The 27762-nt window shown below is 42.1% G+C and overlaps 1 protein-coding gene across 2 annotated transcripts in view; it reads left to right on the top strand.

The window, feature by feature from the left end:
• The window catches only part of si:rp71-79p20.2 (SLC2A4 regulator), a 37079-nt gene that overhangs the window by 1167 nt on the left and 8150 nt on the right, over positions 1-27762 (top strand). For both annotated transcript variants that reach the window (XM_041946109.1, XM_041946108.1), the window contains exons 2-5: positions 1030-1265; positions 21405-21505; positions 23574-23812; positions 27038-27138. In XM_041946109.1, coding sequence (XP_041802043.1) covers positions 1030-1265; positions 21405-21505; positions 23574-23812; positions 27038-27138 — 677 coding nt within the window. The remainder of the gene's footprint in view (positions 1-1029; positions 1266-21404; positions 21506-23573; positions 23813-27037; positions 27139-27762) is intronic.

Raw genomic sequence — 27762 nt, 5'->3', positions numbered from 1 at the left:
AGCATTTTATTCAAATAAGTTGTGTGTATTACTGTGTCAGTTTATTTGAACGTGGCAGTGGGATATTAGGGTTAGGGTCAGCAGTTGGACATGAACCAAAGCTTTACTGTTGGTTTTATAAATTAATATATGAATTGTTTATTTTTTATTTTGTGTTCTGCAACAATTAGGCCATACATCTTCTGTTTCTTGTTTTTTTTTTTTTTTGTATGTGACAGTAAATTAGAGTTATTTAGCTTTTTGATTGTGGGTCTCAAAAAACCCCAAAAACAAGCAGGAAGAGGAAATCACCATAGGCTGTTAAGGAACTGAATATAATTTTTCCTCAATTTTTAAAACATTTTATAGACATCAGCAATTAATCAGTTCTATGTAAAATATTCTTCAGATTAATCAGTGATGAAAGTAATTGTTTTATAAATCGTTTTTTTATGCTCATGTGTCCCATTTAAGCCGTTTTCCCATTATTTGGGAAAAACAGAGTTTTACATAGAAAGAATATGTAAGTCAATCAGTCAATCCAAATAGAAGATGATAGTTGTAACCTCCAGCATCAAAATCACAAGTTATGTATTTATGTACAGTATCAAGTGTCAACAGTATTACTTTGCCCCAGTATTATACATTTGCATATTTTCCAAACCTTTTAAAACAGCAGCAAAAGGCAGCAGAAACAGATTGGATCATTTAACCTGGGATTGCCTTTCTTCTGGCTGGTTCCTGAAGGTAGGAGAGGGAGAAGAAGAATTAAAAGAAAGATAAAGGACTTTTTTGTTCAAGACAAATATTTGAACCTCCCAAAACACTGTCATGTGGATGAATTCCTGGTTTCTGTGATCAATCAAATGATTAATATCTGGTTTATAAATCATCAAAAAAGTCATAATCATCTAATTTCACTAGTGAAGGCGTTGAAGCTGTCAGCAAATTGGTTAACCTCTTTACACATCACATAGTTCCTCTGATCTAGGCATGCTGATAATTGGCTCACAATGATTGACTTTAATGTGTTACTGCTTCATTTTCTAGGCTGGCCTGGGGGACCAAAAAGACACCGGTTTCACTGGGATCCTGAAGAGGGCCAGTCCTACTCACTGCCCAGGCATTAATGGGCAGTTGCCAGGCGGCTTCATGCACTTGGACATCAGGAACCCAGGGAAACAGGCAGAGCTGGCCAACAACTTCAGGGCAGCACAAGGACGGAACGTACCACCAACAGAGAAACAACCCCTACCCTCCTCCCACATACCTGTCCCCAGGAACAGGTATGGAGAGCCGATGACATCTACAGTCATAAAGCCCTGTTGTAACTTCATATTTGGTTTTATTCATAGTGTGGCATGCTATGTGAAAGGTCCATCACTTTCAAGCAATGCAAACATTTGATGTGATTAAAACTTGGCAATTAAAAATGAACTTTTGGGCAGATGTATAGTCAACCCCATAGGACTCTGGAACACATTGTTAAATATCAGACCTAGTTTTGTGTGCACAGCAAATTTTTATTCAGCCAAGTCCAGGAGCTAATTTGACACTGGATTTGTGGTGATAAAAATAATACACATACTCAACTCCAAACCTGTGTTCCTTAACAGAGACTTGACTAGAAGTGGAATTCACCCTCTGGCTACAACTGTACAGTGGTTTGGGCATGAATGGTGTGGGGGCGTACTGGTCAACTGACCACATGTTTGGTGTTCCATCCAGAATAGTTTCGAAATATGCCCTAAGAGAGCCAGAGCTGGAGCTGAGGGCCTGGATTGCCCAATCAATTGACAGATCGAAAAGAGAGAGAAAGAACGTGATAGATACAGTGTGCTGTATGTTTACTGATAAACAGTTTAAATGCATTTGGGAAAGTTTTTACTAATCATGTGTTTCAGTGTCTTGCTTGGCTGTCTCTGCAGTACACAAGTGGAGTACAGTGCTATCCCTGTTTACACTCTTTCAAAGACCAGGCTAGAGGACTTGTCGGTGTGATGTGCTCACTGTGTGTCAGACAGGAAGATGAGCTCCGTTGTGTGCTAGTGTGTTTTGTTTGATGTAACATACACAGTTCAGTGAGTTGTTGATACCATTGTTTCACACCATTTTCAGACACAGACAGATGCTCATTTGTGCTCATGACATTCTTTGTCCTTAAGGCAAACCTACATGCACATACAGACTGTTTCACAGAGAGGAAGCAGAAAATGCATCCAGGGACAAGCCTAGTGCACTGATAAGTGATTATGTAACAGTAAAGAGGACTGGGAGAGGTTGTAGGCGGCGCCTAAGCACTCTTTCCTTCATTTTACACAGCTATTGGTTACTGTCTTTGTCTGTCAGATGGCACTTACACATCAACAAAATGCCCGGTGGCAGTACAGTACAGTACAGTCAAAAAGCTGAGCAGCCCTTCATTAAATCTGCAGAGAAACATGCTGACTTTTTTCCCTGAGCCTCTGTACAAACATTTTTAAACATGTTAGGATTATTGCAAATTTGTGTCAGATTTTAGTCCATCAAGAAAACAGGTTTGAACTGCTGAGAGTGTGATTGATAGTAGGCGGGGCGTGTAAGGGTTTAAGCCACATACTTACTTCTGTCCCTCCTTCTCTCATCATCACGTGAACTTCACGTGCTACTGGTCATGTATGATGTGAGGGAGTGTCTCTGGGGAACATGCAAGACTGAACATGCTTTTAAACCAGAGTGATGTTGTGCCTACTCTTTTGTGAGTGCAAGTTCGAGTGTATATGCCCTCGATTCTCGATCCAGGACTCAGGCAGATTTTAAGCATCTCTTTTCCACAGCATGTTGACGGCTATCTCAGCACACTGCGACCACAATAACAAACTCTGAGTTGATGCTACACAGCCGCTGAAAGAGGTTGCATAACGTTATATAACTTTGTGGCCATATTAGCCAGGCCTCTTTGTTGTTCCACTGACCTTTCAGATTAACTCCATGTATTTACCCTGCTCAAATTGGATTTTGTTTTGCAGTTGGTGACAAGAGGCTCTCCTCTCCTCTCTCACCATGAAACAAGCATCTTTCTTAACCATTATTCACATTTTGGTTAAAACCACTTTAGTATGCAGAGCCCGACAAATATACGTTTGGGCAATTTTATTGACCAGTACTGGCCTATCACAGATATAAGTATTGGATATATATCGGTATTGGCGTGTATGTTGTCAGATACTCGCAAATATGAAATGTTCTTCTTTTTATAAGTGCACTGATGTCATTTTAGACAACATTTATTGTAAAATATTCTATGTCCATTTCATAGCTTTGTCACAGGTGCTTGGTGTTTGAGGCATCACTGCAAAAAATTTGTATATACTGTGTGTGTGTTTGTGTGTGTGTGTGTGTGCGGCCCCAAAAGTCAAGTATTGGTTGGGCTCTAATTCAGCCTATTTGGTGAATTGATGCTTGCTTAAAGTTTTATTAAGCTCATGGCAGGTCTGTCTGCTGTCCAGATGTATGTACATGTGGTATTCATCCCAAATGTATAAGAGCAGTTTAAAATGTACTATTGATGCCATGTTAAGGCACTAATGATAATTTGACGATTGACAATTTCACCAAGTTACATAGTTGTGCTACACTCCCTCACACCTTTTGACTGCAGTGCAGTGGCAGCTATTTTTCTCAATGTCAGTGGCGAGTTTGTGCTTGACATCCCACTATGTGTTTGCACATCTGTGTATGTGGGTGTGACCCATTGTGCATTTGCTGCACTCTGTGCCCTGCAAAACCATTTACTTTTATTTGCTCCCCACCAGATTATGTAATACTGCCATTGTGTTACAGGATTTAATATGTTTAAATAGACCTTAGCTTCAAAGCTCACCTCTGTGTGTTTTACATTAACCACTATATCAGTGGCGTATTGTTTCTCACATACAATGTAGCGCTTTCACACCTTGTCTTGTCATTTTGCAAATGCTGCAAAGTAGGTCAAAACCCTTTAGACAAGCCTGGGCAAAGATCTTGCAGGAAAGAGGAGGAACCATTACATTCACTAGCTCACACATTCATCTAAATACATTCAAACCTACGTTGTGTATTTAAACCCTCCCAAGTGTGCGTGTGTGTGTGTGTGTGTGTGTGTGTGTGTGTGTGTGTGTGTGTTTGTGCGTGTCTTTTCCTTGTTCTGTCTCTGATTAAGTCACTCACACCCTGAAGAGCTTGTTTTACCTGTCACTACTCATCAGCATGCGATCCAGTGCACTGATAAAGGGCATTTTGAGCCAGACCAGTTTGAATGAACAAGAGAAAGAGGTCTGATGAAATGTAGGGTAGAGGGTGCCCCCTGCACTTTGTTTTGATGTGAAAAGCTTTTCTTTCTTATCTCCCCTTGGTCAGTCACACCGCCACCACAGCAGAGTTACATGAATGGAAAACACTGAGCCCGCATAGACAAGACACACTCCCAAGACAGAGCAACCAACTGCAGTGAAGGGGGTCGGTGGTGGAGGGAAAAGACAGCTCTGTTTTTCACATAATTACTGCCCAGTCGTTGGCTCAGTTCGCTAAGAGTCACCATGAGGGTTTAGGCTAGGCAGACAGGCAGGCTGGAGCAGAGTCTACCACCTCTCCATCCCCCTCTGACCTCCCCACCACCAATCCTCTTCTCCCAAAGTAGACATTACAGCTGGTTGTTGAAGGTCAGAGGAACAGCTACCCACCCCCACTCTAGTCTGGGATGTCTAACCCACATCCAGACTGCTGACATGGCATCTCAAGTGGAGCTTCTGCTTCTCAGGTGTTTGTTTTTTTTTTTTTGTTTTTTTTTTTGTATTTCCATATAAACCTTTTTTAAGACTGCGTCAAGACTGTGTGTTTAGCATAACGTCAGTATTGTCATTAGCTGCGAAATTCCTGTTGGTTTTAATGCCACATTAGCCTTTTTCTTCCTTCCAGACCACAAGGGGTTAAGCTCTTGCACTGACACAGGCAGGAGTGAAAGGTTGTCCTCAATGAATGGAGTCATGCAAGAGGGGAGGTCAGATCAGGACTTGAGCAGGCATCTGGCACATCCGCTGGGTTAGCCTCAGGATCCTGTTTTTTGTGCTGCATAGACAATTTAGAACCGCAGAAGATTGTAGCAGACAGGTCATCATCTAACGCTGCAGCTTTGTCCTGACCTACAGGTGTATGGAGGAGTGAGGAGCTATTATGAGAGAAAAAATGTTTTTATATAATCAGCGTTTTCAGGGTGCAGCTCTGCGGCTGGCTCTGAATCATTCATTCTTTAACGCGAGAGCCTCTGGAAGACTCTCTGGCTAATGGTTGAAATATGTGCTGTTTGTGTGTGTGTGTGTACATGTACAATGCCCTAATGAGACATTAATCATCTGCTGTTATGCAGTGAAGAAGAGAGGCTAAATCAATTTCATAAGTGAGGAGGAGAGTAGGAGGCATGAAGGAATGTTTTCTGCAAACAGTCTGCTCTGCTGCAACAATACTGTTACGTAGGCAAGGTTAGAAATGGCTCCAAAATATTCTCGTTATACGTTACGTTAGAAATCTTTTTCTTGCTTCATAGTGTATATGCTGGTTGTGCACTGTACAGTTGTCCTCCAGCAGGGCGCCTTAGGGACAGGAAGAAAAAGAAACGCTTATCAAGAGGGAAGGAAACTCTTGTTGCGCAGCTCTGGCACCGCTGCAGTAAAATGCTTTATCGCTTGCTCACCCACACTAATAGACGCTTACATAAGGCCTCCTGTTCTGCCTCAGTAGGATTTAGAGATGCCACAGTCAACTGTCTTTCCTCTGTCTTCAATCAATCTTTCTGTCCTTCTACCCCGTTCCTCATACCAACCAGCAGCTGCTCTGCGGCGTTCCCCTCTGTCCGCCAACCTTTTCCACCTTTCTCATCTTTCATCGTAGCCCTCCCACGTTTCTTGATCTTTCATGCAACTATTATCACTCCCTTGTTGTTTCTCCCTCTCTGCCTTTGAGTCGCTGACATGCTCATAAAAGTGCCTAAAAAGTTCATTACAGTGAAGTCAGAGTTTACTTTGCTGGTGTTGTTTATAAAGCTGTCTCAGTCGTGAAGCTGACCTCCAAGTCATATTTTTTTTTCAGCATAAACATTGATCGCGTAGTGTATACAGTATAATTCAAAATTGCACCATGGTTACAAGGTTTTTTCTGAGAAGTCTCATTTTTTCAGCTTTGTAAACAGTCCTTGCCGTTCTTTTTTGTGTTTTATCTGTTCCATACATCCTATTTTCATTTCTCTTGGTCTTGGCCCCCTGCCCCTTTGTCTGAAGGATGACCGGCTAAATCCTACTCAAATCCAGAGGAGATGAAGCCCTCTGAACAACGCGAGTCTCACTGCCGGGAAAGATTATTACATACTCCTATAGAAAGTAAAGTCAGTTCTAATCTGTTTGTCATGTCTTTCTCTTTTCTTTCTTTTTAAACACTTATAAACACAGGTCTTAGCCATGTATGTGATATTGTTTAATTTTCACTACTTTTCAGTGACTGTATCCATTCATAAGGTAGGAAGATGATAGCATACTCATCACTGGAATGTTCACAATGTTTCTGCTGGCGCTGAAATCGCAGCTCCACAGTCATTATACTCACAAGCCAAGGGTTGATTTTGGTTAGAAATATTTTTTCAGTGTTTAGCAAATTCAGAGCTCCTTTTGCATAAAATCACACAGACTGATCAGATGATGTGATTATCCACTCAAACTGTCGATTATAACGATGAAGTTAATCTTTATTTCTTCTCACTGTGGCAGATTAATTGGCACAACACAGTGGGTAAATTTCCTGAATGTGCTGTGTAATGCTCCAGTGAATATGCAAAGGGCCTCCAAAACCAGATCCTTGGTGGCGGAGAGTCAGCCTTTTAATCTGAAGTAACTGTTTTTCAAAATGTTCTGTAAGCCCTTAGTTTCATGGGCTTTTGCTCTCTCCTGCTCTCAATCACTTATAAATATCCTCACATACAAACACACACACACATGCTCACGCGCAGTCTTGCGCAACTCTATCATAAGTCATCCCAGTCTGCTGATGACAAGCAGTGAAATTCAGCCCAGACTGCAAACAGGCGTTTCTCAGGCTTCTCTCTAACACTTTGTACCGTGCGGCGCTGAATGGCCTACATCTGCTTTAATGTTTTTGCTTTTTCATTAGTGCTCAGCGTGTATAGTTGAATATGCTCTCTCTTCTCTTTCTCTGCTTGGAAACCGATTTTAGTTTTCTTTCTCTGTCAGGAAATATCTGAAATACTTTTCTCATTCAGGCTGCTTTTTCCAATAAATATTTAGCCATTGTTTAGTTTCTGTAGTTTATTTGTTTAAAATTTTCTCCCCTTTATCATCTCCCCTTCTCTCCCTTTTCCTGTGTCAGCAACCCATGAAACATCAAGGCTACACTCACCTCACTACGGCATCATGTAGGGGATGGAAAATACAGTGCTGGCTAAGGTTTCTGACTGCATCCCGAGTAACATCAGATGTCTATGATCTCACTTGTAATTAAAGGATTATCGACAGCCCTGTCTTTTAGTTTAGTTGTGGAAGAGAGCTGTACTGAACTTCTGGAATTCCAATTGATTTTGTGTTGACACAGTTAAGTAATGTGAGCATTGACCTTTGAAAATGCTGAAGACTGCAAGGGATTGGGTAAATCAAAGCGTGGAAAGCACTGCATAGATTGATCGGCCGCTGTACTTAATTCAAATACATTTCAAAGAGTCGGCTTGAATAAACTATTTTAAACAGCGTGCCACACCCAGGCTGCTAGAACCAGTGGGCCCAGTTCCTCGTAAGCTCCTAGAAACCCCCTGTTCTCTGTGTGTGTCCTGAAGTGTGTGTGTGTGTGTGTGTGTGAGTGTGTGTGTGTGTGTGTGTGTGTGTGTGTGTGTGTGTGTGTGTGTGTGTGTGTGTAGACATGCACATGCGTAACAATAGAGCTGTGTGTTCCTGGATAATGACTCCTCCTCGTGCCCTCAAACGAATGGTGCTGGAGGACAAGACAAGACAATCGATCAAGCAGCTCTACAAGTGAGCAGAGTTGTGTGTTTTCCTTTTTTCATCCTAGTTTTCCTTTTCCCTCTCACATAAAGCACACAAACACTTTCGCTTTGTACCCACAATGAGGTAGTCAGGTTTCGTTTAGCACAAATCTACAAGTAATGCCGTTCTCCCGTCACCTCCTGGATATTGTATCACGCATCAGAGTGTTTGCCCTCCTGAGTCAGCCTGCAGCATTTACACATAACGTCGACATGTCGTACATCCACAATTGCAATCTTAAAGTTATGTGTATGTCTGTATCTGATGTCCATGAGCCCTCTTTGTGGAGTAATAAAAAAAGAGAGAGGACGGGGGAAGAGGCTGACAGCTTCTTTTTCTGTGTACACAATGTTTGTTTTTTCACCCATTAGCTTGGCATCTGTGGTCTTCTCCCTGTAGCTATAAACTTGTTTATAAAGATAAAGATAGATTTTTTTTTTTTAACAGAAGTTCTCTCTTTCGGTTAGCTAAACCTCACCAGTCCTGTTGTTTTCTATCTATGGGGGGTATCCACAGGTCCTTAAAAAAGACTGAGGAGAGAAGTTGAATTTATAACAGCCAAAAATTGTCGAAAGGTGTTTTCGGCAAGGGAGGTTTTTTGAGCCCAGTAGTCTCTTTAAACAGGAGCAGTCACACACCCCTGGACTCCTTTGACTGCTGCCAAGATAACGTGGAGATTTCCGGCCTGGGGGGAGGTAGAAAGTATCCCTGCTTAATCTTAGTGGTGGTGGCTTCCAGCACCAACATGCCACTGCACAAAGCATTGAGTGTAATAGGCTGTCCAGTCAGGTGCAGAGCAGAGCCCCGATCACTGCCCACATAACCCAGAAAGTCTCACTGCTGTTCCAGGGCACGGGAACACTGAGAGATTTTCACAATGTGGTAATTCTCACTCTTCTCAGATCGGCTGCATTTCCACCCACACTTGTTTTTCATCGAGTCGGAAATGTGCACATTTTTTGTTCTTGTTGTTTGGTTGATATACACTAGACATTGGTGTAGTCCCTTCAAGCCTGACATATTTCATGAGGTTTGTGTTGTTGTGATTTATGTACAGGGCAAGTCTCTTGTCTAACAGCATTTGCTTTTCCTTGCTCCTGTCCGATCTGCCCCAATCCGGTTTGGACCAAGAATCAAAACCATGGTCACAATATATATACTAGCTTGTGTTTACACTGTGTTTTGTTCACCCTAATTACACCACGAGGAAACGTTGGAAGAGCAATGGCAGGAGAGACACAAAGACACAAACACATTAAGACAGAGAGAGAGAGAGAGAGAGAGAGACATGATAATACCAGTAAATGAAACAGTTTTGACAGTCATCTCCTTCAAATTATTACGGCTGGTGCAACATTAACATATCAGAGCACGTTGTCCTACTTTCAGAAGAATCCATTTGCTACCCGTTCCACAGACTTGGAAATTGCCTAATCTACATTGTCCACTCAAGCTAGTGTCTTCATATCAATTCATCACTTTCTGCTCTGCTTGCTTTTAGTCATGTGACATCCACAGGAAGACATGAAGAAATCCTTCATAAACATGTTGACAAGATTTTATCGTCCATTCCTTTTTGCTTGTGGTCTTATTTTAAAAACTAACAATTAAAATACCGATTAACATATGGCATGCGCTGTACAGCTGCAGGAAATGTAAACAAGATGTTGGTAGTAGTAAATGGGCTATAACTAAGAGACAACGATAGTATTCGTTAAAGCTGTCAGATTAAGACAGAGAAAAAGGGGAAGTGAAACAGGGAAAAGAAGGGGCATCTCTTTACCTATAAGAGTATAGGGTGACCAGGAAGTTTTATATATTTTATTGACTTGATGAGCAGCTGTTTCTGTCTCTGGTTTCACTTCAGCTCTCCTTAATGGGGTGGGGTAGGGGGGTCATGTCAACCTCTTGAGGACTTGAGGTGCCAAGTACGTGCATGTCTGCATGTCTTATGTGTGTGAGCGAATGAAGTGTACTGGCATGTTGGTATTTCTGAAGCTGGATCTCTTCTAAGCCTCAGAGGCCTCACTAGCTTAACACGAGGCTCCTGTCCACTGTCCAAACAGTATTACCCGGTCTTTAAACCTGCCTAACTACTGTATAGGGATGGGTAGCAAAACCTGGTACTAAACAGGCCTCAGGTTGAAATGATTAAAGACAGTAGTGTTTATAAGCTCTGACGTTACTGGCTCTGTTCTCTGTTTTGGAGAAACTAAGACAATAGATTTCCTATTTATTTTGACTACATAAATGTTATTTCACCAACTCTGTTTCTAATTTGCAATAAGATTGCAAGAAGTCTATGATACATTTTCCCAATAATAACAATCCAGAAGAGATTCTCTCTGATGTTGTGTTGGCAATTTTTTATTTTATTTTTTTATTAAACTTTTATTTGGGCAGGTATTCTCATTATCTGGAGATGCCTGATAAAACTTGGTGGTCATATGGGGCCACCTACAGGGGATATTCGGTGGCCACAGAGCAACTTTTTGTGCTGATCGTTATACTCTATAAATACAGCTGGACTCTTAAATTCAACCTGAAATGGTGAGAGCATCATCAGAATGGTCATTCAGAAATTTACAGCTCCAGTTTCAGACACTTGGTCCAGACCGATGGAGAGGTCACATCAGATTGTTTAGCTAATGTTACCACATTATAGTAGTTTGTAGTAATGATTTGATCAAAACAATGCTGTTGCTACTCAAGAATGTTAATTTCTATGAAAAAACATTGTTAATTCTGTTCTTAATTTGTTTAGTTTTTTCTCTTAATAAAACAACAATAAGAAAGAGTATGTATGAGTACAAATCATCATGATGATACCCATCCCTATTACTGTAACTGCACTTTTTAAGCTGCTTTATATCTGTTGATGTTTATGATTTGTCAAGATCAAACAATAGTGTTTTTAGTGAGGTTGCTGCATTATCCTGTATTTTATTGCACAACATTTTGATGGACACTTTACAAGACTAAGTTTGACAGTTCATTTATGAGCTTTAGAACTGCAGTTGGTTTTGTCAACTCAACTAAATGGTCCACTTACCGATTAGTTCAGGAGCTTTTGACCATATCACAAGGTCCTGGTCAGCCGATTGAATTTGCTCAGGAATGTAGATGTTCAAGCTTTTATTCTACAGCCCTTGCCGATGTGTGCATTTATGTAACATTCCTAACTCAGCAATCTAAGATTTTGCAGTAGTCAGTATTTTGAATCTGTGTGTTTTTGGCCGTGTGTGAGTCTGACAGTGAAGAGTCTTGGCTGTAGAGAGGCCTGACTGTTCGGCAGAAAAACACTTCAGTCTCACAAGGCATGACTTTCCCTGGTCCAGGGCTGCTAGCTGTGTCTGGCAAGCTCTCCCATCTGTCTGTTTGTCTGTTCAGGAGCCCTAATCTGGCAGTTGCCCGGCTTTGGCCTTTTTAGAAAATGCACAGTTCTCATAGGGAGAGCTGCCAGTTACATCCAACCAGTCATTTTCATCCTATTTTATGAAACTCAGCCGTCATATTTCAACATGTTTGTAAACGCTAAAAAATAGCAGTCTGGTCCAGAGTCAGCGAATAATATCCTCTCAGATGTCTCACAGAGGAGCAGCTCTCTGTCTCTCCACAGCTGACTGTTGGTAGATGCTTGGTTTTATCATCATCCCTCCTGTGTTTCCATGATGTGCTCTAATTGCCTCCATTCATCTTATTAACTATCCCATTGCTGGCATTGCAGGGTGATAGAGAGGCCATTTTCCTTTCCTTATTCCCAATTGTATCACAGCTTCCTCCTGTAGGATGTTGAAACACTGATAATTTGTAAACGGTGAATGGCTTTTGTAGGCACAGAGCCAGAGGATCCACCGGGACACTTACATTTTTAAAGATCTGGTTTATGGCTTTTTTGTTATTATTATTTCTTATTTATGTAGTTATTTTTGCTGTATTAGTCAGCATCCAGTACAGTCTGACAGGGCCAGCTATTGAGTCACTTAAGGTTTGGGGCCACATTGTGAAATCAAAGGCACACTACCACCATGAGAATATAAAACACAAGAATAGTAATCAACCCTGCATCAAACTGATTTATTGATCAAAATTGTTCAAAAGAATTTATAGCTGCAATGCCCATAATTATGCATACTTTTTTTTCTTACCAGGCTGTAAACATGATTATTTCGGCTGTAAACTTGAGAATTTTAATATGGGAGTCTATGGGGATTGACTCCCTTTTGGAGCCAGCCTCAAGTGGCCATTTGAGGAACTGCAGTTTTTGGTACTTACACATTGGCTTTGCTTTTCAGCCTGCATGAAATGGTCAATACCAAAATGCAGAGCAATAATACCTAGCTTTAATTTGGGAGGAATCAGTCCCCTGGGAAAGATGTTTAAAACAATGAGTGCTGCGTTTTGAAATGCCTCCTAACATTAAACTCCCGACACAGATTTGCTCTTGCTGCATAACAAACTCCCAGGCCAGCAGGGCCAACAGGCACATACTGCTTACTACACTCACTTTTAAATGCTTGCTTCAGATTCCTTTTTTTATTCCGTTAGAGTGCATCATTTGAACAACCTGCTCTTGGTTCGTTAAAGAAGTGTAGAAAAGAAAATGGATATATAACCTCACCACAACCTGTATGTCAAGTACATCAACTGTATTGACTGAGTCAAATGGCATGTTTGAGATGGCCCAACATAAACTAAAGGTTGCAAACTGGATTTAAGTCAGAGATGTTGTGTGCATGTGATGAGTATGTCAGACCTTTGACACGCTAAGGTGCTAGATGGACAGATTTTGTTCGTAGCTTGTGATGATGAACAACAGGCATCACATATTTAAGTTAAAGTAATAGTGTGAGCTGCTTTATTTGCAAAGTCGGTCCTGCGCAGTCATGCCCGAAAATCTATTGTTGTGCTTGTACTGGTTTTACCCTCTTTGTTATTATTCTGCACATTTGTGTGTGCAGGTACTGGCAGATAAAACCGATATGCAAGCTGTGAGGCCTATTTGTTTCATTAATTCAGTTGTTTTTCTTCAAATGTTTTCAGCACCATTTGTTTCTGTTCAGTTTACTGCAGCAGAATCATATACATTAGAGGCATGGACGAGCACTTGCTTCTCTCTCTTTCTCTTACTAGTATGCAAAAAAACATAAGTCATGAATGTTTATGTTTACGTTTGGCACTGCATGTCTGGGTGGGAGAGGTTTGAGAAGATTCAGCTCATCCACATGCCTCGTCACACTTCCTCAAAGTCTGCAGCCATTCTTCCACTAACTGCCCTTTTTCCGTTTTAAACACTTTCTTCTTTTGAGCTCCAGCTCCCTCATTTTCTCTTTCTAGAAAAAAGATACTTATCAGTTTATGGCTGGAGTCTTTGTCTGTCTGATGCTGCCCTGCAGATATTTGGCTTCATGGGTGTAAGCAGGGCAGAGTGGCTTTGGAACAGCATTGGTTTGCTTTCGCAAAACACAGGAAATCAGGCAAAGGCCTGCTCTGGCTTGTGATGGCAGAAGGGCAAATTTCAAGAGCAGCGAGAGAGGGAGTGGGAAGTGAAGAATGAGGAACAAAATAAGAGCATGAGTACTGCAGATATAGAACTGACCGCTCTGTTCAGGACTCGACGCCATTTTAATCTGTGTTCCAAGTTTCGGCTACTTTGGTTTCAGTCTGTCTTCTCCTGTCTGTTTTAGCTCTGAATTTTATATCAAAGTCTGTGTTGCGACTTTGTCCCCATCTCTTGTTTAAGGCATTTGATCTGGTTTCCCTTAACGTCCAGGGAGCAAACAGGCAGCTCAGTTGTAAGGCTCAGGAGATGACATGTCTTTGTTATTCTGGTGAATCAAAACTTCACTGTACCACAGAGTGGTTTGGATTATTTAGATGTATGAAAATATGATTTGAACGGATGTCAGGCAGAATAAAATGATAAAATAAAAATGATTTTCAGGAAGAATCTTGAAAAAACACCACTCGGCTGACTTCTCTGGCTCCCTACATCAACTCATGACTCGAATGAAAAATGGCAAGCGTTTTGATAAGGAAGCAGTGTTTTCAGGCAGAATGGCCAGTCTTGTTTGTCTCTCTCACAAGAGGAGGGGAGAAAAACCTAAGGCCCCTACTCAGGAGAGACTGCCCTGCATTCCCCCAGCAACAAGGTTGTTATTGGAGGGGACTGACAGAAGTTGTGAGAGAAGTTGCTATAGCTACGAGTTAATCTTGTTGTGTAGCCTGAAGTGGCAGCAGGGCAATAAAGGTAGCGCTAGTTGCTAGCCAGTTTGTTGAAAGCCATGTGCTTTAGAGATGCCGTGTTTTAGTACATTTCAAAGTGAAATACAGTGAATGCCAGAATTTTATTTGCAATATTGTCACTTGTTTTTAATAGTATTGATTGTGCAACCAATATTGTAAGGATTTAATGTCTTAAAGCAGAAGTAAGAGAAGTGGGAAGTCAGGCCCTAAGAGAACAGAACTTATCAAAGACTTGTTGAAGGGTTTTATGGGGTAAAGCCAGGAGATGTCTGTGTGCTGTCTATTATCCGATTTATACCATTGAACATCCCACGTTCAAACTGTGTTTGCCAGCACCAGACTGTGTGAGGCGCAAATTGAAAATGTAATGACCCGCAATATCACTATGGATAGCTGTTTCCACAAGATGTTGGCACGGCATGTGAGGCAGGTAGTGCATCATGATCTGCTCGGTCGTCATCCAGTGCTCGTGCTGTCTCAACATTTTCTCTCAGAAACTTTTCGAGCACTGCTCTGATCTTGCAGGGGGATGTCCTTACAAGTTGCTGCACAGGGAACAGCCCCTTTTCACTGACATCTTATCTTTAAATGTTCTGTTAAAGTGCAATATGTTTATATGATCCTGTCTGTGTAATTTACAACATAGTTTGCATACGTGGGGAGTCAGACAACGCAGAGGGAATCATGCCTTTTGCTCCGTGTCTATCCTCTATTATTTTGCCAGAACAAAGCTATCTGTTGTTTGTGCTTGGCCCTAAGGCTACAGATTGCATTCGAGGATCAAGAGACGGACAGAGAGGGCTTTTTGTGCCGCGACTGAATACCCATTACATTCACAGCCCACATTAAAGAGACACAGCTCCTGTCTAACAGCCTCTCCCTCTCCAGGGGGTTCAGCAATCGGGGACTTACATAAGGGAGAACATGTGTATGAACTGCACCATAATGGGTGAATTACGAAGACACTTACCCACGTGCTTGTATCTGTTTACTGTATTTGCATTCATGGTGTATTTACAATACGTGCCGTGTTGTACAAACATTTTTACAAATGCAGAACAAGAAAATGGAAAGCGTGCACGATCAGGAGAGAGGCAGGGGATCACAGCTGTACAGTGGGGGCACCAGGCTTGTGTTTTGCTGGGGGCTAGACTGTTTGCTGCCAATCACGACCATCTGCCTGCAGAGCGAGCAAGGAGGTGAGACAGGGAGAGAGAGGAACGAAGGACATTACGTAATACAGTGGAGTTGAGGCAGGATGATGGGGGATGGAGGGGCTGCAGGATGGAGAGCAGTGGGTGTTCTATTTATAGTGGTATGGATGGGGCAGCTGTCTGGGCTGCACAGCGGGCAGACGATCGTCAACACCAGCCCGATCAGTTCCAGTAGCCTCAGTTGTAACAACGTTACCTCATTATACAGGATATACCAGTTTGACTACATCATACCATTTCCTGTACCGTTTTTTTTTTTTTTTTACTTTATACGTACGCACTAATAAGTCACATTTTCAAAGCCTTCTTCAACATCTTCGTCTATGATTTTTTTATGCTTTAGGATAACACACACTAGCTCATCTACATAAGCAGTGCACAATCTGAACGCCCTTTAGAGCCAGGATCAGGATGCCTTGTGTCTTATACAGGCTGAAAAGAAATAGGGGAGAGAGCTGCATATCAGAGCATGTGAAAGAAAAATGGTTAACAATGCGCTTGTGGTTTTTTGGTTCCAGTCACTTTCTCTGTCAGCCTCCCTCAAATTCTCTTTGTCTGACTGTGCGTGAGGATGAGTGATACGAACATATGTTTTAGAGCTGAGTAAATGAAAAGCTAAGAAAAAGTATCTCATGACTGAAACATTACTCCTATTTTTGTTGCACGTATCTCTGCTGCCGTGTGCATTTGCATTTGTTTGTGTTCGCGAGAGATAAAAAGAGATACAGACAGAGACATAAAGCAATCAGCGTCCATGTGCGTTGAATTTGTGTCCTATCACAACTCAAACAGAGTGGTGTTTGAAAGTTGGACTTGTTTCCATGTGTTTGCTTGACAGTGTTTTTAAACCCTTCAGCTGCGAAGGTCGTACACCATTCTCAATGCCAATCTGAGGCACATGCAGCTGCTTTGGATATAAAGCAGGCAGGCACACATGCATACAGTACATACAGAGACACGCAAATACACCCCAATGCCCGTTTTGGGGATCATGTCAATCACATGATCACACTGAATGAGTAAGTGCTATTTAAAGCGACCATCACTGAGGCTGAGAGAGAGATCAGAACATATTGTTGGCAATGTATAAACCAGTGAAAATTAGAACTTCCACACTGAACACAGCTTTGAATCAGCCTGATATAAAATGGATAAGCCTTGTGGTCAACTCAAAACAATGAGATCCATGAATACTGCTCTGCCCCCTCCACTCTGTTCCTCTTTTCTCTTGACCTTCTGAAACTGGTTTCTTCCAAGCAGTCTGTATGACACATAATATTTTTTTCCTGCTAAACAAGGCAAGGGCTTAAAGTGATACTGATCTTTTGAGAATCACCTCCTGTACATGTCAACGTGGAGGGCTGCTTCAGAATGTTCTTAGTTTGCTCCTTCACAGCAAAAGCCTTTGTGTAAGAGGGGGATCATGGGAAGTCATGTTCTGGTAAACTGAGTCTTGGCTATGCCAAACAGGTGGGATAAACATGCAGGGAGGGAGGGAGTGATTAGATTAGGTTAGGCAGAAAACCTGAGATACAAAATACACCATTCAATACACCACTGATAAACCGTTTTTTAGCCATGTGTACACTGTGCCCTTCTAGTTGCTTTGCAGTGTTGTGTGTGTTTTTGTGGCCGTTGGCATGGACCTTAAGTGGGCTTATTCTGTGCAATATGCACCATAAACCAGGCAGGTCCTGGGGATATCTGCTAGCCTGGTAACTGGAGCAGAGATGCTGTGTTAAATATAGAGGGAAGGCCCAGTCATCTCCCCGACAACAGCAGAAAGCCCACTACAGTACTGGATAGGGGTGGGGGGTGGGGTAGGGGGGCACACAGCAACACGGCAGCATCGTATCACCACTTGCAGTATCAAAGTCCAACTGTCCTCTTCGGACCCGGTGTGGAAATCGACTGTGTTGGTATTTTTTTTTCCATGTAATCAAAAGTTCATCTTGACCATCATTCTACAAAAATACTCACTGTGAGCCTGGACTCATCATTATTACTCACTGTAACTTAGGCCTACTGCACCTTGGATGTCATCTACCAAGCTTACTGTATTCATTTATTGCACACAATACTTAGATACGCACATGCTTGAACATATGTTACTCTCCCCCTTACTGCACTCAGGCTTGTTGTTGCTACTTGTGACTTGGCTCAGAGCGGTAGTCTCTCTCTCTCTCCCTCTTTCCCTCTCTGTATGTGCCTGGGCCTGGCTTGTTGACTTTAGCCGGCCCATGTGTTGTGCTGCTGCCAGAGGGGATGGTTCCTGGCTCAGCCAAGGCCAGTAACAGTTGAGGGTGGAAGGAGGGTAAGAGGGTGTGTGTGTGTGTGTGTGTGTGTGTGTGTGTGTGTGTGTGTGTGTGTGTGTGCGTGCGTGCGTGCGTGCGTGCGCGTGTGCGTGCGCGCATGCATGTGTGCATGTGTTGGTGTGAGTGTATGGTTTTGTTTGTGCACGTACTTAGGCGTGCCAAATGCTCCAACCAGAGGCGGCCACCAATGCAGAGACTCAATGCACACACATATGCAGGTACAGTAAATGACTTACTGGACTTTCCCCATTCAGGCATAGTATCTGTATCATAAAGCACATGTTTGTCAGTGACAGGGCTCATAAATCTGACAGCTCAGAGTATGACAGAGTATGAATGGTATCACTACACTACATTAAATACCTCAGCAACTACACAGTCTGTTTATGTGTCCACACATTCATCTGCATATGTGGGGGAGGACTGTTATGTTTATCATGTCATCATTAAATTTACTGCACTCCATAAATGTACCATGGTAGGACTGAAAGGCTCTTGTAAACATCCAAATTTGGGGAGTCAAAAACCAAAAGCCCCAAAGCTCCCATCCCCCCAAACACACATACATATACCACGCACACACACAGGCCAACTTTGTTGACAGCGATCTCTGCTCTCCAATCAACTCTTTCTGGCCACTAAATAAAGGCATCCCCAGTTTAACTTGCTCCAAAATAAAGCCTCTCCTAAGAAGATGCAGACAGATTTACTGTTGCATCAGGGCAGTTTCATGGCTCCATAGTCATTTCGCACACAGATGAGAAGAAGAAGACCATGTCATTTAGAATATCTGCAAGCGCTGATGTGTTCGGCAGAGCAAAGCGATGAGCAGGAATGGCCGGGCTGTTATCTGTATCAGCTGGTTTTGTGATGGCACAATGTGGCAGCCATCTGCTTCTAAGTTGGTGTAAACATTGATATCAAAGTCCATCTGATAGCAACAGTAGATTAGCTTCACCGCTGTCAGCTTGAATAAGAGTCAATCGGCAGTTGGCCCTCCGAGAAAGGGTGTCCAGAACAAGACATCAGCGTTGTTTATTGCTTAACACATGCACCCACAGACACACAGAAACACTTGCAACAGATGCAATGAAACTGCGGTGGGGTATTATGATTCTGCCGGGAAGCAGAGGAAGGAAAAAGCTCTATGTCAGGAAATCAGAGTGGGTTTTGGGGGTGGGGATATTAATGGGGACTGGTGTGTGTTGGTATTCCTTGTGTGTGTGTGTGTGTGTGTGTGTGTGTGTGTGTGTGTGTGTGTGTGTGTGTGTGTGTGTGTGTGTGTGTGTGTACACGTGTGTGCATGTGTGCGTGGGAGAGAGAGAAAGAGATATCAAAGTTTGAATTAGCTCTGGAATCAACTAACAGGCTGTCCATCTAGCTTGTGGTTTTTGTTTTTTTTTTCTTGTCTGAGTTACTAATACGCGCACACACACACACACACACACGTTGCACCAAAAACAGACATGCATGACTGTCAGTGGTATGCTATTAGTACACCGCTTTTCCACACCATACGCAGACAAAATTGGACTTCACCAGGACTCCTAACTCACATTTTGTAGGATTGAAAGGACCATTTCTTTAACTCTCACAGTCAAGCGGACACCACGTTGTCCATGTTAGCAACAAAATGAGAAAAACAGCGGAGAAATGTTATTAAGAAAGACACAGAGGCCTATAAATCAAAAGCGTGTCCCTGGTTGGCCCTGTTTAGTGCTAATGACTGCAACAGGACACGGCTAATCTTGTTATCTCTTTATCTCTCGTCCAGACTGTGTGTGTGTGTGTGTGTGTGTGTGTGTGTGTGTGTGTGTGTGTGTGTGTGTGTGTGTTTATGCAAGTTTGTGTGTGTGTTGTGCGTATGTGTGTTACCCGCCTCTCTTCTGGCTATGTCTTCGGTTTTAGCGTGTACATATTATTCTTTGCATACTGCGATTTTCTAATTACATGCAACTGTTTTGCCAACTGCTCGCATTGTAGTCAGAACAAACAAATATTCACACACACACACACACACACACACACACACACACACACACACCAAGACACTTAACCCACGTTTTGATGTTGTAAAGTAAAACTAGCATCTTTTGTGTGAACATTGCCGTGTAGCATTCAGACCGTCTCTGAGTGATTCCTTCATATCTGGTACATTCCTCTGTGATCTGTTTGCTCCCCATCCAACACATTCTCATCAGCGTGGGAGCTGAGACACTTTCCAAACTTTTTCTGTCTCGAAAATGTTTTAAAGTTTTGTTGCCGCTTCTAAGAGAGTGTGTGTTTCTGTGTGTGTGAGTAAGCAGGTGTACGTTCTCTTGCTGATTTACAGTGTAATCTTGTACGTGTTCGTAGACTTCACAGTGAAGTTTTTTTGCTCTGAGTTTGTGTGTGTGTGCACCGAGACTCAGAGTGGATGTCTGCCAGGGCTTAGGGCTTGGCTGAGAGAACGCCTCAAACCAGTTTACTCTGGTTGTGTAGTGGAGGAGTCTGGGGGCGGGACAAGGACCTCTTAAAGCTGCAGACCATGTGTGTCTCTGCCTCTGTCTCTCTTTGTGCATGTGTGTCCATTTGTGTTTGTACGCCTCTATTTATGTGTGTTTTTACAGCGTTTGGATTCACATGTTACACACAGTACATAGAAGCACACAGTGAAGCGATATTCGCCTCGTCGTATTGACGTTGACGTCTCACTTTTTTTGCGGATTTTACATGAGAATTTGAATCCGTTTACTGTATCTGTGTGTGTGCACAAGTGGGTGGGTGAGTTTTTGGCCCTGCCTTAAATAATTTTCCCCGCATGTTGCTTTTAAGGACCGCAAGAACAGGGACAAAAAGTGCAAGATAGAGTAGATTTAAAGTATCAAAAGTTCGTGCTTCATTGCCGGATGACAAAAATGACTGTTGTGCTTGGTCACATTTTTTTTTTTGAACGCCAGATGCCAAAGCACACTGTTTGGGCTCACTGTGCATGTGCATGCGTTTGTGAACATGTGTATATGTACACTGCTACTTCAAGAGGGCAGTATGAATAAGGTTTCAGCTGAGGGTGGACTGCTCAGCATGGGGTGAACTGAGCAGGAAGGGAGGAACAAGCATCTTGCTCCCTCTCTTTTAGCAAGGTTGCGTAAGCTGTGCAGGAACACATCACAAACCCCATGTACTCTAGAGGCTCTCTGTTATATTCTAATGTACATATACATGCTACACACTCAAACACACACACAAACAGTAAGTTGTCCACAACTTACTTTACATGTATAATCATGTATCTCTCTTTGCTCTGGCTACTTGTTTTGCCTGATTTGTTCACTGCATCATCCAAATTTCCTCTAACATCACTGTTGATATTTTTGGGGACTACAGAGATTTGTAGTTTCCTCTGGGGAAAAGGCTGGGCTTTTTCTTCCAAAATAAGTTTCCATTACTCAGTCAAAATAAACTTTTTCTTTTTTTTTTTTTTCTTTTGGCTGAGGCTGAGGTTTAATTTGTTCAAACATATCCTGGGTTCAAGGTCAAGACACAAGAACACTGAGGATAATATTCACCTGACTTTTTCCTGTGTGCTCAGTCTCTATTTGTGTGTTTTGCAGGAAGCCCTCAGGTCATGCTGATAAGGAGGTGATGGCCGCCACCGTCCTGACATCACTGTCCACGTCCCCTTTGGTGCTCTACCCTTCCTCTGCACCCACAGGTAACACCACTGCCTCAGTGTCAGTTGTGGTCTACCTTGAACATACCTGCAGTGGAAACTACTCCAACAAATACTGACTCAAGTGCACACATAAAGCAAGCTGCCTGTTAATGACAATGCTAACAGCAAACTATAGCTGGGAAAAATACACTTTCTATATTTTTTCTTACTTACTGTACATAGGATTTTAAATATTTTCATTTCTTAATTATTGAAATTCTTTTTGTGGTTAGCACAGTTGTAATTTATTGCTCCTTTTGTTCATAACTGCACCTTTATTGTTCTTCTAGCTGAGCTAGCTAGCTATCAGCAGCTACAGCTAGCAGCAGTTAGCAACTATGGCTATTTTCCAAGCTACTGTAGCTGTCGTATGTCAGACACGCATTAGTGCAGCTTCCATGGGAACGCGGCCGGCGAGGCTTTCATTGTACAGCCCTGCCTGGTCATGTGATTTGTATTCAGCCTGTACGGGAACAGAGGAGGGACAAATGACACAAAACAGACAAGAACTGCGACTAACAAACCAATGAACACTTGGTCGACTAAGATTCTTCTCATCAAGTAAAAGTTTGGCTGACTGTTAAGCGGAAGCCCTCTGTGTTTGTTTAGCCTGACACAGACTGATCTGCATCCATAAGACTGCATTCCATCAGATGAATACAGATACAGAGTCTTATGGTATTATTAGCACTATTCCCTTATCTTTATATGCATGCATGCTTAACAAAGCCCAGCCCTTACTGCCAAGTGTTGACTCTATCACCACAGCTCATTTTGCTGTTTCCAGTATTAGTGTGGTTGCCATCACCATGCCAACCTGCCAGACGATCAAAGTCCAGTTGGCTTTTTTTCCCTTGTTTTTAAGCTCAGCAATAAACCAAGACTACTGTTTTTGTTCTCAGTAAGGGAACGTGTAGCAGTTCATATCAGTTGACACTGCTGTACCAGTTGGAAAAATAACAAATAAGCAGTTTCGACAGTAGAATTCAGAAAGTCAAAAGGTCTTGTCAGTGGATGCTGTGGGTTTGGGAGGAGCTAAGCTCGAGTGTTGCACAGACGGGATGATGGTTGATATCTTTGATTTATCACAGTTTGGTCAAGCCTCATAAAACCGTCAGTGCATGTGTTCAAGTTAGGAGTTTGGGTAAATGCTCCATTATGTAGCCCAACTCTCAGCACCACTCACTCCTCACCTCCCCTGACACTCCTTATAATGCTGCTGTAACTATTGAAACCATCAGTCATTTTGTATGATTTATTTTTTGTGATGTACAATATTTCCCTTTACACATGATTGTCCATGCTGTGATTTCTTTCTGTCTTACAGCGTTGACACATGGCCCACCCCAGGGCCTGAGTAATATAGTCCAGTAATCCTTATACACAAATTGATCTACTGCACAGTATGTTACATATTCAGATGAACTGGGATTCAGCTCCTTACATTTCCATAGAAAATGGTTATTAGTAGATATAAGTGCATTCCCAACATACATGATAATATAATCTTTGCTCTGTGTTGGGGTTTAGGTTTAGTTGTTTACTATGTTTCGCCACAGTGAGTCAGTCAGATCAGACTGGCACTGTTAAGATTATCTTATAGGTTACGTATTACTGGATTGGTCTGAAGGCCAAAGTGTATAGAAAGGCTTGTGGGCCAAGACTTATAGTACCCTGTCCAGGAAATTAAAGCAGTGTTAGGCTTAATGGGCAGAGTTCAGTATAGCTAAATGAAAAATGTTAGTACGGTAAAATAACTTACTAAAGATATTAAAGATTTATGCATCAAGCAGGCTGTCATGGTTTAGGGCTTTTGAGAGATTTTACATTTTCATTTCCATTACAGAGTTAGGATTTGGGTCAGGATGGCTCTGCATACTGTCCTAACACTATGCTGCAAATATTGTTTTATTTCAGGCCTTTTAAAGTAGTGTACACTTACACTCATGTTCACATTTGGCTGTCTTTCCTCCTTTTCATATTTTCCTGTCATGAAATATGAAACACTCTTTTCAGTCATGTCTTGCCAGTAATTTGAAGTTAACTGTGCGTATTCTTTAAACTGCAGTCCCAGAGCCAGCCAGCAGGGCTTGGAAAGAGGTGCTGTCAGCCAGCTACAGCAGTTCGACCAGTGGCAACTGGAGCTGGGATGCCAGCGACCAATCAGTGCCCTCCACACCCTCCCCACCTCTTTCCAACGATACCAACAAGAACTTCCTGCTCTCATCCCAGGGTGATGATGTTAGTGAGGATGTCGCAGAGAGCACGCACTTCATGTTTGAGGACCCCATACCTCGGAAGCGAAAGGTAAAGGTGGATGTTCATGTCCTGCTGCAAGATGCAGAATAAAGGAGTGTACACGGTAAACAACAAGGAGAATTTTTCAATGCAACCAATATATTAGAGCAGGGGAAGGAAACATTTTCCTGTCAATGGCCATTCCTTCGAGGGCCATACTAAATTATTGAACATATATTTTACACTGACCTCTGAGATGGATGAAACCGCTTCTCTTTGGCAAGGCATCAGATGGTAATCATGATGATGATGCTACTTGTAGCTGTTTTTTCAGGTTTGAATCAGTCAGTCTCTGTAAGAGTAGGCGAGTCTCTGCAAGAGTTTTAAAAAGAGCTGCTCTCAGTAGTACATTGTTCTTTTGTAACGTTTCAATTTTCACTTTTCAGCCTATTCTTTCTCAGTTTCATTGTTGATCCTTGCAATAAGGAATGATCACAAAGCAGCTTAATACTAGTGTCATATTGCTGATTGTGTTAAGTATATTTTTAGGTCAGCATCAGCAATATTTGAAATTGAACTGATGACCAGGGGAAAGGTAAATTATCAAAATCGACATTTCTAGATATAGACCAATTGAGCACTGTCAATGCCTTCAAGAATACACTCGACTGAAGAATTGCTGATGACCTCCTGAACAACAGTGAAATATTACCAAGTGCTTATAAAGTGTTTATGGTTTGATTGCAAAGCAAAGGAACAGATCAGAAAACACATCTACGTGTTATTCTGCTTATATTTAACAAACATCTTATAAAAGTAACTATGGTATATATCATGAAGATAATATGCATGATGATGATTACCTAATAAATCTAAAAAATAAGTTGACATCCCCTAAATTGCTGATATGTTATCTGACCGTGCAATTGTATCGGAGTAGTTTTACATTACAATTACACATGAGTACATGAGCACAGTATGGGACCCGTTACTGGTATTTGTATCGGTGCATCCCTACTTGTACCTTGAACCAAAAATTAGTGCATGTTGAGTAATATTTCATGGGCACAGCTATACAGAAACAACTCTGATGTGATTTTGTTATGTCTATAAACTGGTATCAAGGAGAGACCTTTGAAAACCCACCGCAAACATTAGAAAGTGGAAGTACCATGCAGTTTAAAAGCCTCTGACATACCGCTTGTCACTTTCTGCTTGTCTGTCCTCTCTTTTACCTCTTTCCCTCCCTCCTCCTTTTAACAACAAAAACATCCCGATAGTCAAAGTGTTCTCACTGTCAAGAAGCTCAGCAATCCGTTTTCACTCTTTTCAGGGGGAGAGGTATAAGGCAAGAATGAAGGAGAGGGGACAAATGGCCAGCAGAAACCAAAAAAAGGTTCAAGGGATGCATAAAAACAAGGGCCGTCTGACGTAGAGGTTGTAAAGCAGAAGAGGAGAAATTCATCACAATATTTCCTCTAGCCATACAGTGACAGAGGAGAGCTCATATACAGTACGTGGGAGTTTGCAATTCAACCTCCTTGGAGTGGGGCAGCGGTGAAGACTATTGAGCTGCCGACTATATAAAATCATAAAGACTCCAAGGACGATGCCGAAGAGATCCATGCCATACCATAGATAAGCAGACAGGAAATTAAGTAGGATGACACTGGGAGGAATATAGACACACAACCTGCGTGGATGAGGGCTAATATAGGAGCTACGCTGCTCACTAGCTTTGTGTTGCAATATAGCTGATGCCAACCCCAGAGGTCTAAACCCTCCATGAGCAGCTGCCTCTTTGATTGTAGGCTGTTTGATTTTGCGCAGGCAGTGGGTTAAGACGATTATTAAACATGGCAATCAGAGGTCTTACTGCAACAGCGTTAAGATGCAAGAAAAACGCTTAGGGAATTAAGTGATTTGTGATTGTTTGTGGGATTAAAGACTAGCTTCGCTGTGTCATTTTTATTAACAGGGTTGTTTTAAACAGCATGTTGGGGAACTTGCATATAGCCAGCTCTGCTTAAGTAGTTTAATGGCTTGTTGTTGTCAAATAGAATTAAAAGAAGTGACCGTCAATGGGAAATAGTTCAGAGGAACAGTAGAGAGTTAACATAACCACTGAAAAAAATCTGTTCTACACTCACCTCTCTCACTCGCTTTTCCTCTTTCTGTCTTTCCTGCATCTTACCTCCCTCCCATCTTCTCTTGCCCTTCTTTCTCCAGAGGCTGTTGAAAGGTAACCAGTAGTACACACCCGCTCTCTTTCATTAGCAGTGATGCAGGCCCCTGCCTGCTCATGGGACAGCTGCCAGCCCCTGATATGTGAAAGAGAAAATGAATTGGAATAAAAACACCCACTCCATCTATCCATCTCCTCACGGCTTGCTTATGAATCAAGGAGAGTTATTGTGGGTCTCATAGAAAATCAGATTTGAGGACAATCAGATATGACAAACATTTGCAAAAGTTTCTTTTGATATCAAAGGTTAAAAAAAGGTCAGTGTGGTTTTCACAGGTGTGCCTGTGTATCTGTCTATGGGGAAGTGAGTGTTCATGTATGTATGTATGTATATTTAGTTGTATTTTTGTGAAAGGCCTTGAATGATGTGCTAAGCAGTAAGGTCACCCACAGACTGCACAGTAACACTGAACTATTTCTGGTAAAATAAATCAAAACAGTGCATTTATTCTGCTCACCAGTCTGTCAGTGAACATGAAAGCACTGTGAGATAGACAGAGAAATGTACCGTGTCATTGTCCCTTCTCTTTCCCTTTCTTTTTCAGTCTCTATGTCTCTTTACTCTGTATGCATCTTGTCACATATCAGATTTCTATTTTTTAGGCTTGGTGCTCTATTAGCACTCTAATGAGGTGTAGTGTTTGGGCCCTTGCAGACTGGCACTCTATCCCCCACCAAGGCCTTTCTATTGAGGCTGCCCGTGAGATCCACACAGAGGAACGTGACAGTGTATTGGTCATAAAACTCCATTTCCCATGAAATACTTCTCAGTGTTCTGCAGATAATATGTTCAGTTTTATTATTGTGTCTACCATGGGGTTTTACCATCGTTGGGAAAATTATTCACAACCCAAGGGTGTTAAATGAAGAATAAAACATCTAAATCAAAGACAGAGGCAATGGCATAAAATGCTCGGATATCTACGACCACATCATCCCGTCTGACTGTTTCTGTGAGACGCCATGTTGTGTTTATAGTGACACTTTTGGGTTGTCCAAATCCACTGTCTGCTGACTCATGGTGGTTTTGTGGTGAACGCCTCTTTCAGAACTCCATGAAGGTGATGTTCAAGTGCTTGTGGAAGAACTGTGAAAAGGTCCTCAGCACCTCCTCAGGGATCCAGCGACACATCCGCACCGTCCACCTGGGGTAAGGTTGCCTGCCATCACAGGAAGACCAAACACAGCGCTAAGTCACATTGACAGGGATTACTGACCAACTGTTAGCTATATTCTTCACATCTCTCATAGACATGCAGTAAATATATGATATGTTTAAAAAACTGGTATTGAAATCAGAATATGTTTGGCTCAGTCCCTTCGTCCTTAGCATGTCCTTAAATAAAAGTCTCACATGCTGCTTAGCCCTGTGTATTATGCACCCAGCAACAGTTTTTGTCTGAGCTGAACCCCAACACACACACCCACACACACCACTACACATGCACCACTATCAGGCAGTATGATAATCCATATGAGTCACATTGATGATCTTCATTGTGACACTGAAGTGTTCAAAAGTTTGTTTTTATTTGTATCCATTTTTATGCTTTTTTTTAGTTCAGAACCAGTTATGTAAATGTGGACACTCACACTGATGATGTCTATTTGTTTTAGAAAGCTGCAGGCTTTGTTTTTCACTCTAATCAAGACCTTCACTGTGTAGGTGTCACTTAAGTAATCCTCTGCAGCTTCGGAGTAGTAGAGTTAAACGCTGTGATTTAAATAATGTGGTAAGACAACAATTAGTGACACACGTGTGGCTTGTCACAGC

The sequence above is a fragment of the Chelmon rostratus genome, chromosome 10, assembly GCF_017976325.1.
Source record: "Chelmon rostratus isolate fCheRos1 chromosome 10, fCheRos1.pri, whole genome shotgun sequence".
Taxonomy (NCBI): Eukaryota; Metazoa; Chordata; class Actinopteri; order Chaetodontiformes; family Chaetodontidae; genus Chelmon; species Chelmon rostratus.
This window is presented reverse-complemented; position numbering and strand designations above follow the sequence as displayed.